This window comes from Camellia sinensis, chromosome 15 (genome assembly GCF_055761805.1).
Source record: "Camellia sinensis isolate YWXY chromosome 15, ASM5576180v1, whole genome shotgun sequence".
NCBI classification, from domain to species: domain Eukaryota; kingdom Viridiplantae; phylum Streptophyta; class Magnoliopsida; order Ericales; family Theaceae; genus Camellia; species Camellia sinensis.
The window spans coordinates 53226079-53238143 of NC_138975.1; the positions used below are offsets into that span (position 1 = coordinate 53226079).

The 12065-nt window shown below is 32.0% G+C and overlaps 1 protein-coding gene across 1 annotated transcript; it reads left to right on the forward strand.

Annotated features, from left to right (window-relative positions):
* Positions 1-4179: 4179 nt before the first annotated feature.
* Positions 4180-10118, forward strand: LOC145812993 (uncharacterized). Its single transcript, XM_082908249.1, has 6 exons — positions 4180-4197; positions 4676-5102; positions 5184-5254; positions 5522-5932; positions 6479-6631; positions 10020-10118. The coding sequence occupies exons 1-6, from the start codon at positions 4180-4182 to the stop codon at positions 10116-10118; spliced, it is 1179 nt and encodes a 392-aa protein (XP_082764375.1).
* The last annotated feature ends 1947 nt before the right edge of the window (positions 10119-12065 follow it).

Here is a 12065-nt window from a genome sequence, read left to right on the forward strand (position 1 = left end):
GGTACGGGCTTAGTGGCCCATCTTTTATTTTAAGATTTTGACTGAATTTTTTGAAAGAAAGCCCAACCCAAGTATCGGGCTCCTGCTTGGCCTCTTCATCGACAGATAACAATAATGATAGAGATCACTAATTTTGGAACTCTAAAAAGATCATTAATGACATGATATTTAATAAAAAAAGAAAAAAGTACAATATCAAGGCCAAAACATCAAATCATTCATAGTGGGGTCCACTGCTACATCATTAGTGGTAGCACTAATTAGTTCTCTCACTCATTTTCCGGCAGATAATGAGGCTCCAGTGGCACTTTGTTTGGTTTGGAATTTTTAGAAATAATTTTTTTTTTTAGTTTTTAATTTAAATTATTTTATTTTAGGTAAAAAAATTAGTATTTTAATTTTTTTTTTACTTTTTAATTCACTTAATATAGATACACGTAAAACGTATAAAATTTGTGATTTTTTTTCAAATATCCATTACATTTTTATATATAGCTTTTTTTTGTATTTAATGAATTTATTTTTTAGATTTCTTCACAAATATTCTACTTTTAAGTGTATTTAGATTAAATAGACCTAAAAAATTTAAAAAGTAATTAAAATATTTTTTAAAAAAATCATTAAAATAAAAAAATACATATTAAAAACTCAAAAAAAAATTGAAAATCAAAACTAATATTATTATTAATTTTTTTTTTTTTTTGGTAGAAAATGAGTACTTCCAAACCAAACCAAGCCAAGCCTTAAATCTCATCAAATTGGGTTGGCTACATAAATCATTCTTCTCCATTCGACTCTATTCAATGCCATTTCACTAGTCAAATTAAGGATATTCATATCTTTATTTACTACACTAGTTTACATCAATCTAAGTCTACACATTCCCCTAACATTAACGTCTACCGTCACTGTATCGCATCTCTTCACTACTATCTCTGTTGGTCTCCGTTGTACGTGATTAACCCATTTCAATCTATTCTCTCTCAATTTATCTTCTATCGATACTACTTCTACCCATTTTTGAATATACTCATTCCTAACTCTAGCTTTTCTAGTCTTGTCATACATCCACCTTAGCATCTCCATCTCAACAGCACCTATCTTATCTGCATGTTGTTTTTTAGTTACCCAACATTCCATCTCATATAACATCGTTGGTCTAATAGTCGTTCTATAGAAATTCATTTTTAGTCTAGTAGATATTTGTTTATCGCACAGTACTCCAGATGCACTTCTCCACTTAAGCCACCTTGCCTTAATTCTATGCATCATACATGCTCCAATTTCTCCAGCCGTTATGATAATCGATCTTAAATAACAAAAATGTTCACGCTTAGATAGTTCTTGGTTCTCAATCTTTATATCTCCTCTCCTCTCCTTTCGTTGTGATTGTTATTAAAACTACACTTCCTATACTCAATGTTGATTTTGTTTATCCTAAATCCTTTAGATTCAAGTGCTTTTCTTCAATTCTCCAACTTAGTGTTAACTCTTTCTCTAATGTCATCTATTAACACGATATCATCTACAAAGATCATACACCATGGCACATCATTATGAATATTTCGTGTCAACTCATCCATAACTAAAGCGAAAAAGATAAGGACTTAAGGTTGATCCTTGGTGCAACCCTACAGTGATTGGAAACTCACTTGTCTCTTTAGTAGGCGATCTAATAGTGGCCACCACATCTCCATACATATCCCTAATCACATCAATGTAACCTTTCATCACCTATTTTTTCTTTAACATCCACTAAATTATATCCCAAGGCACTCTATCATATGCTTTCTCAAGATCGATAAAAATCATATGAATGTCTCTTTTCTTTTCTCTATACTTTCTTATTACTCTCCTCAAATAATAAATCGCTTTCATTGTTGACCTACCAGACATAAACCCAGATTGATTCTCTGACACATCTGTTATATCTTGCAATTGACGTTCCATCACTCTTTCCCACACTTTTATTGTATGACATATTAACTTGATTCCTCTATAGTTGTTGTTATTATGGACATCTCCTTTATTCTTATATATTGGCACTAAAATACTCTTCCTTCACTCCTTTGATATTTTCCTAGTCAACAAAATCTTGCCAAATAATCTAGTCAACCAAACGACTCCCTTCTTACCCAAACATTTCCAAGCTTCAATACAGATATCATCGGGCCCTAAAGCTTTATTCAATTTCATCTTCTTAAGTGCAATATCCACTTCAAAGTTCATAATCCTACGATAGAACCTATAATCCTGGTTTTCCTTATTACTGCATATTTCCTCTCCCTTTGACCTACCTTCATATTCCTCATTTAACAACTTCTCAAAATTGTTCTTCTACCTCTCTTTAATCTCTTCATCCTTGACCAACACCTTAGAGTCCTCACTCTTGACGCACTTAACCTGATTAAAATCTCTTGTTTCTCTCTCTCTCTCTCTCTCTCTCTCTCTCTCTCTCTCACACATCTTAGCAAGTTTGAATATCATTTTCTCTCTCTGTCTCTCTATGTTTCTCTCTCTCTCTCTCTCTCTCTCTCTCTCCATCCTCTTACTATCTAGTATAGTATATAGGTCATCATAGAAAAAGAGCACTTCATTAATGGCAAAATTATTTATAGAATAGTCTGGGGTAAAAGACTTTCTTAAATCCCATGTAAATCCAAAACTTAATTAAAGCATGATAATAAACAAGAAAAGAATCATGATAATGAGCAAAGCAAACTTAATTAAATAAATAATTTGCACAGACTTTGACTAATAGGGTTAATGACAAAACAACTATCTATACTAACAAAGTTCATGATCATGTCTGAAAGATAATATATATAAAAAAAAAAAACCATCAATTTTACCATTTCTCCTCCTATTACATTATCAAAAGCACAAAAAAAAAAAAAAAGTATTTCATAGCTCATCATCAGGTGGTAGAGGAGGAAAGAAGCGTTGATAAATCCGATCAACTATGTTCTGTAGATCATTAGGGGGAGTTTTCTTCACTCCAAAACAAATCAAAAATATCATGGTATGCCATCATCAAGAAAGGGAGAGATTGTTAGAAATAATTTGTTTTGATGATTATGTATTATTTATTTTGATTTATTTTGTGTGTTAATAATAAATTGAAATGTAAATTATGATTAATCTTTGAATGAATTTATTAAGATTCATTATAGCCAAAGTGAAGCTTTAAATAGGCAAAGAACAAAATAGAAGAAGCAACAAAACAAAACAAAGCAGAATGCAACAGCAAAGAAAGAGGTCAAACCACCAAGGGGTGGTCGATTGGCTCGTCGTTTAGACGGACATCCGAGCGGATGACTGGCGGTGAGAAATTTTTCCAGTTCACTTCGATTTGTTCTGGCTGCCTGACAAACAGTATGCTCAACGACCGTGATAGTTATCCTTCACGACCGAGACTTGATTGAATGTTCGGGAGGACATTCGGGGGAACATTCGAGCGGAGGACCACCAAGAGTAAAGGGTACCCCTTTTGTATTGTAGGACCTTAGCGCTTGCCATCTCACCAAAACCCATAGGTAGTGGTGAAGGTGTAACTTTATTCTCTTAAAGGATACAGTGCCAAGCGCCACAAGTCGACTGTGACTCAGCCTTACCCTGGGCCTCCACCATGGCAGAATGTTGGCCCAAACCTAGGCCAACAATCCCCCCCGGCACTTGCCCACAAATAGCATGGCCTCTAGGGGAATCAAACTTGAGACCTTGCTATGATACCAATTATTACCCAAAAAGCAACCCAAGAGGAGAGTGAATTGGCTTTCTACAATTTACAACTAATAATTACCCAATAAAAACTAGACAATTAGTACAATAGGTATAACATATAATAATCACAATAATATCAGATGAATATCACAGTTAAAGCAATTTAAAGAGATGAGGGAAGAGAAGGCAAACAAGATTTATAGTGGTTCAGCTTTAACCAAGCGTGCGTCCACTCCTCAAGCTTCACTTGAGATTTTTCACTATTTTTCTAGTTTCACAGGGGTGCTAACAACCTCATATACATGGAGCAATCCTCCATAGATTTTCTAACTTCACAGGGGTGCTAGTAACCTCATACATATGGAGCAATCCTCCATAGATTCCAAAACTTTACAGGAGAGCTACTGACCTCTTACAAGTTGGTGATGAGTATTTTTCCTTTCAAAAAAAGCTACAATGAATAACCCCTCACAGGTAGATACAAAATAATGAAGCTCTCAGATTTTTCTGTAAAACTTCTCAAAGGCAAATAAGCTTAAAGCTAAGGCTTAGTGTATATTTTCTAAAGATAAGTGATGTATCAAGGATGAGGAACTCTTCAGATTAAACCAGAGAAGATGAAGAATATCCGTTGAAGTATACAGAAAACATTCTCTGGAGCTCTTACTTAGATTTAACAATCTTAGAGTTTTTGATCCATAGCAACCATATCTAGTACTTACTTTGTTGTAGGTCAAGCAAGTAATAGGCTACCTTTGTTTGATGGTAGCAATTATAATCATTAGAAAGAAAAAAATGACTTTTTATCTTCAAGCTACTAATTATGTTTTGTGGCTCATTACCATAAAAGGCCCCAAAATCCCTACCAAATTAGTAGACAAATATTAGTGTGCCCAAAACTGAAGAAGAATATGATGACTATGACTATAAACTATTACAAACTAATGCTAAGGGCAAACTCATCCTTGTGTGTGGATTAAATGCAAATGAGTACAATAGGATTTCTGGTTGTGATATAGCAAAAGAGATTTGGGAAAATTTTGAAATTACCTATGAAGAAACTAGTCAAGTAAAAGAGTCACGTATTGATATGCTTATTCATGATTTTGAGCTCTTTAAGATAGAATCCCATGAATCTATTTTTGAAATGTTTTCTAGATTTACTAACATTATTAATGTTCTAAAATCTCTTGGTAAATCTTATATTGATGTTGAACTTGTGAGAAAAATTCTTAGGTCTTCGCTAAAGATTTGGGAGCCAAAAGTAACTATTATTCAAGAAGCAACGGATCTAACAAGATTAAGTATTGAAGAACTTTCTGGGTCACTCATAGCTCATAAACTTACCATGATGGATGGAAGCAAAAAGAAAACTAAAGGTATTTGAGGAGAAGATGATGAAAGTTGCTCCGATGAGAAAGATAACAACAATGAAACATCTCATCTATACTTAATGGCAGAAGAAGATGATGATGTAACCTTTACCTATGAAGGAACTAATCAAGTAAAAGAATCTCATATTGATATACTTGTTCATAATTATGAATTATTCAAAATGAAATCTGATGAATCTATTTCAAACACGTTTACTAGATTTACTGAAATTGTGAATCCCTTGAAATGTCTTGGCAAAACTTATACTATCAATGAATTGGTGAGAAAGATTCTTAGGTGTCTACGAAAATCTTGGGAAGCTAAAGTTACTACCATTACAAAAGTAAAGAATCTCTCTACACTTGAATTGGATGAACTCGTGGGATTGCTTATAACTCATGAAATCATCATGAAAGGATAAAAGGACGATGAGGACAAAAAGAAGAAAGGAATTGCGTTCAAAGCCTCATCTCATGAAGAAGAAAATTTCCATTCGAGTGAAGATGATGAATTTTCCATGTTCACAAGAAATTTCAAGAAATTATTCAAGAAAAAGAATTTTGGAGGAAGAAGGCCTTTTAAGAAAGACTTCAACAAAGATGACATCCCAAAGAAAGAACCTATCATATGCTATGAATGCAAAAATTTGGGACACATCAAAATACATTGTCCAAAATTAAAGAAAGGCAGAAAAGATCACAAAGGAAACAAGAAGGCTATGGTAGCAGCTTGGGGAGGAAGTGATAATGATAGATCCAATCATGAAGGTAAGGATGATGAAGTCGCCAGCCTATATCTTATGGCTATCGAAGATGAAGAAACTACTCAGGATGAGGTAACATTTAAAGAACTCGAAAGTGCTTTTGAAGAATTGCAGGATGAATTTAGAAAAGTGTGATAAAAATAAAGTGTTAAAGAAATAAGTCACCTCTTTATCTAATAATGTAAAGGAACTAAAGAAAGAGAATATTAAATTGAAAAATGATTTTACTATTGTTTCTAATGAGAAAAATGCTTTGAAAAACACAGTTGATGATTTAAACAAAACTCTTGAAAATTTTATAAAAGGAAGAGAAAATCTCAACAAACTTCTTCGAAATCGAATATGTGTTTTTGATAAAGCGGGCATTGGATATGACCCTATTAAGAAAGAAAAGAAACCCAAAATAATTTTTGAAAAAGCATCTCCTATGACACATCCTCACATCACTTGTCATTGTTGTAGAAAGAAAGGTTGTTATATCTCTGCTTGTCCATTTAATAAACATATAAACATAAGAATTAAAAAGGTTTGGGTTGTAAAAGGAACTTATCACACCAACCACGAAGGACTTTAGAAATCATGGGTACCAAAAACCAATATTTGATTCCATTATTGTAGGTTTGTCTCAAGTCTAAAGCTAAAGAAGGAAGATGGTACTTTGATAGTGGATGCTCTAGACACATGACTGGAGACAAATCATTTTTCACTACCTTATCTCCCAAAGATGGAGGATTTGTCACTTTTGAAGAAACAAGAAAGGAAAAATTATTGGTATTGGTAGTATTGATATTTCTCTTAACCCTACTATTGAAAATGTTCTTCTTATAGATGGACTTAAGCATAATTTACTCAATATTAGTCAATTATGTGATAAAGGTAATCGTGTTATTTTTGATAAATCACATTGCACCATTGAAAACACAATAAATCACAAAGTACTCTTTGTTGGTAATCATCTTGATAATATTTATATTTTTTTTATCTAAATGATTTTTATGCTAGTGATATTAAATGTTTTTCTGCTATTAGTGATAATAGTTGGTTATGGCATAGAAGACTTGGTCATGCTCACATAGATTTAATCGCTTAACTTTTGAGAAAAGATTTAATAGTTGAACTTCCAAAAATAAAATTTGAAAAAATCGACTTTATGGGACATGTCAGCAAGGAAAACAAACAAAAACTTCTTTTAAATCAAAATCTCATATTTTCCACCACTATACCACTACAATTAGTATCAGAGCAAGGTCTCAAGTTCGATTCCCCTGGAGGGCATGCTGCTTGTGGGTAGGTGCTGGGGGGGATTATTAGCCTGGGTTTGGGCCAGCATCCTGTTATGGTAGAGGTCCGGGGTAAGGCCGAGTCACAGTCGATTTGTGGCACTTGTCGTTGTACCCTTTAAGGGCTAGACAACCGATGAGTGTAAAATTTGCCAAGTTTTGTCTCTAGTAGCAAGGACATCCAAGTGGACATTCGGGCGGACGTCTGAGGGGACATCTGAGAGGACATCCAGGTAGACGACCACCAAGAGCAAATGCTCATTCAAGACATCTAGGTAGATGACCACTCTGTTTGAATCAATTCTACAACGGCTATTTTTCAAATTCAACTTTGCAACGATTATCTAATTAACACCCATCTTCCAACAACCAAAACTCACATGGGCTAGAGACAAAGGCTAACATTAATTTATATATCATTTCACCCATCATCCTATTAGGGAAAATATATGATTTGCCACAGAATATGGCCAATAATGATAGGTTTTTATTTATTTTCCTCAAGACTTTTTTGATCTTGTATTTATTTTTTGAACTTTTGTCCAAGCCTATATCTAGGCTTATAGCCTTTGGTAGAAAGGTGCAAAATTTTGGCCGTATTGGTGTGCTAATTTTCTACAATGTAATAATGTTAGGATAGACTAGGATGACTTTATGGTTTTGTTTGTATATGTAAAATGTATTCTATAAATTGGCTTTCAAGCTAACATAATAAACAATGAAAATTCTCTCCATTCTTTTGTTGCCTAGTTCGTCTCTAACGTTTCCTAACTCTAACTTCTCTTAACTCTATAACTCCATCATAATTCTATAATAAAAATAATAGAAAGCTCCTTTCCTTTTTTGTTGTGAAATTGGTATCAAAGCTTGGTGAATAGCTTTTGAAAGCAAGATCAAGCTATATAAGTATTTCTCTCTATGCCTAAATTTTATATATATATAAGTGTGTATGGTGTGCTTTATGCTATAAAAAAAAAAAAAAAAAAATTCTTAATCAAGTTTAGTATTTAATTGTGTATCCTTTGTATTTTATATCTTCATAATTATTTGTTTCATTTATAGTTGTTATAAAACCTATATGCTTAGTGTATGTCAAAGCCCATATACTCATTAAGATCTTTTGACTATTGGCCATAATTAAATCTTTAAGATCATAAAGAGAGGTTTTAGGCACCAGAGAAATAGAAGGGTCTTAGATATCAACAACAATCTATAATGACAATTAACCCTGAAGATATAATATGTTTTGAAAATACAAAAAATAATGTTAATAATAAATATGACCATAGTTTGCATATTACTAAAGAGTCTGCAAATATAAATAGTGTGTGTTCCAGTTTAAATAATATTACTGATATTATGTGTTCTTGATTTTCTAAATTAGATAAAAATCAAAAAATGAATCAAAATTATCTAGAAACCAAAATTGAGTCTATAGAATAAAAAATAGACAATTTATGTTCTATAATAAATATTGACTTAAACAAATAAGCAAAAAACCAAATAAACAATTTGGTGACAAAATTAGAAACTATATCCTTCATAAACAATGATAGAATGAATAGTCCAAGAGATAACTACATTCCTAGGCTATTTTATGGTACAGAAGATATTATGGTACTTCAAACCAATACCTATAATAGGATTGAATATGAAAATATTGTTGAAATATTGGATTATTGGAGAAAATTATATAAAGACCTAGATTTAAGTATTGATGAAAGAAATAAGCTATTAGATCAGATAAGAGAAACTTATCTAGAATATGAAGCCCTTTTATATCACTTTAATTATGATATTAATATGTCAAGTAATGATGATGATAGTCAATCATCCTCATTTGAAGAAACAATAGATCAAGATGTTCCACCAGAAATAAATAAGGGAAAAAGAAAGGCAGAAGAGCCAATTGATCCCGAATTATTTGGCATGTGGGGAGATAGAGAAAATTTTGAATTTATTCAAACAAATGAAGTTAAAAATGATACTAACACTGGAAGTACCTCTAATCCTACACCTGAGCCAATAATATCTAAAAAAGATAATAATCATAAGTATCCAATAGCTCAAAATTGTACTTTTTTAGACTTGTCTCATGTTCTATTTAAGGATCAGCCACAAGAAATTGATGATTGGGCACAATTATTGTCCATCATTATTACCAATTATAAAAATAGTTAGTCAAAGGAAAAATTCATTGATTATATTGCAACAACTCTCCAAGGAGATGTGTTGCAATGGTTAAGACAGTGGGAAAAATCTGAAATTGGAAAAAGCCAAAAAATAGCTTTGTTGGCAAATTTTCTCACACTTGACACCATCTTAGCTGAGTTTGCAAAAATCATAAAAGAAAATTTATGTGGTTTTGCAAGAGATACAAATTTGCAAGCAGATGCAAATTATATTTTAACAAAATTAGAATTATGTAATATTTGTCTTTTTGAAGACTATGTTCAAACTTTTAAAAATATTTTCATTGTTTATTATGTTGGCTTAAAAGCCAATTTATAGAATACATCTTACATATACAAACAAAACCATAAAGTCATCCTAGTCTATCCTAACATTATTACATTGTAGAAAATTAGCACACCAATACGGCCAAGATTTTGCACCTTTCTACCAAAGGCTATAACCTTAGATATAGGCTTGGACAAAAGTTATACAAAAAATAAATACAAGATGAAAAAAGTTTTGAGAAAAATAAATAAAAACCTACCATTATTGGCTATATTCTGACAAACTACAATTATATACACTGTCTACCTGTTTCGGTTTTCAAAGGGATAGACTGAAACAGATAAGATTTGGCTAATCTTTTCTGTCTTGTAGCGTTGGCTGAAAGAATTTGTCTAACCACTTTCTGCCTAATAATGCAGGTTACTTCACATGTCATAGATAAGGTTAGAGTCGATCAGGAGACAACTGTGTGTGATAGTGGGATTCACTATGCTTCCATTCGGTTTATGAGATTGTGATACTCTTCATCAGTCTCTGATAGAGGGGCATCAGGATCCTGGCTGTATTGCTCATTCCGAAAATGTTCTACATCATCCGCGGTCATGGCTAGTTCCAACGGAAGATCCAAATTATTTTTTTTTTTTTGAGATTTAATAACCTGTCAAAAGCCTCATTAATTTGTGTAGAAGACCTTTGATATGTTATAGGAAAATGGGTTACAAATAGTATTCTACCATTTGTGACCATGAATGGCAATTTTGTTGAGCCATGGATATTGGACATTGCCTGTGAAATAGATATTAGACTGTCTATCCAATATTCTGTCAAAGAAAGTTTTTGAATATTTTCCAATCTCTCTCTTCGGCGATCTTCATCTAAATAATCATCTTCAAATTCAAAATCTTCAGTTTCTTTAAGATACTAAATCTGGTATGGTTAGAAAAAATGTTCTCGTTCCCGCCAACCAATAGTGGTGGAGATCTAGAAAGTAAAATATTTACTCCATCGGAAGCCTTTTACTACCCATGATAGCATTGCTTTGATGATCATTGGATACTCTATCCATTAGATTGGATCTAAAATTTGGAAAATAACTTGATTAGTTATTTCCCAATGTATATCTTCAAAATACCACATGTCATGATTTGCTATGATGGTTATTTTGGGAATTCCATTTTTAAAATTTAATTTATCATAAGATCATTCTAAGATTTGTCTAATCTTATCACAATGATCCTTAACTCGATTTTTGATTAACAGAAAATTTTCTTTTAGGAGCAAAGTTCTTGCTTTTTCAAAAAGACAAATTCTTTTTATTTGTTTAAAAACTGGATCAGAAAACTCATCTGAAATCAGGTCTGATAGCTGAAGAAAATTGTTTATTTTTTCAAAATTAAAATCTTCATTCCAATTCATTTGTTTAAGGATACTGAAACAAAGATTTTGCAAATCTTTTAATTTAGCTGTTTGCTCAGCTAATTTGTTGGCCAGAACTCCCATGTGTTTTTGAAATTCACTTTGTTTACAATGTGAGTTTTCCAAACTCCATTGTGTTCGGTATAAATTTCTCTGGATATACCAGGGTTGAAAAAGTCTTTTATTTCGGATTCATCTGGTTTAGATGTTTGAATATTAGTTGGAACTGGATTAGTTCTAATTTGACAAAAATTCTTTTGATAAACAGGCATAGCTGGTACACTGTAAAAAGCTTTTTTAGCTTTTGTCATGCTATCATATGATTTATAGCTTGCTCCTGAAAATCCCTAAACTTGCGTTTTGCAATCATTTCGTTCTGTGTAAATTTCAAGTCGTCTTCTTGCAAACACAACATAAACTTTTTCTTGTCTGGGGATTGCTTTTTTAGCAATTGTCACCCAATCTCCTTGAACGGGTTGTTTACCTTTGACCATTTTTTCCTCTTGGTCTAGAGGTCTTCTGCAAAAATTAAAATTACTTGTTTAGTAATTTAATTTTTTGAAACGATTTCTACTAAGAAAATCTGCAAGAAAATTGTTAGTACCTTTAAGATGTTCTACCTTAAAAGTATATTCAAAAATTTTATTATACAAGGCTAATTTTCTTCCATGCTTAATTGGTTTTTTTATTGATCAAGAAATCTCTTACTACGTTATTATCAGTGCGTACAATAAATTTTTCTAGGGCTAAATAAATATGAAAACTTTTTATTGCCAATTTTATTGCAAGTAATTCGTTTTCAAAAATAATATATTTCTGTTTATTTGGTTTAAATGTTCCAGAATAATATCTACAAATTAATTCTTTTTTTTTGTAATTTTATGGGTATTGAATTTTTTCTTGGTCTAATCCCATTTTTTGATAAAGGTATCTCTTTATTATGTCATAAATTACTTGGTATTGCTTTAAGAACACATCCCCAGCATTCTTCTGACGCATCTGTTTCTAAAATTAATTTATCACCGGTTTTAGGAAGATAAACATCTGGT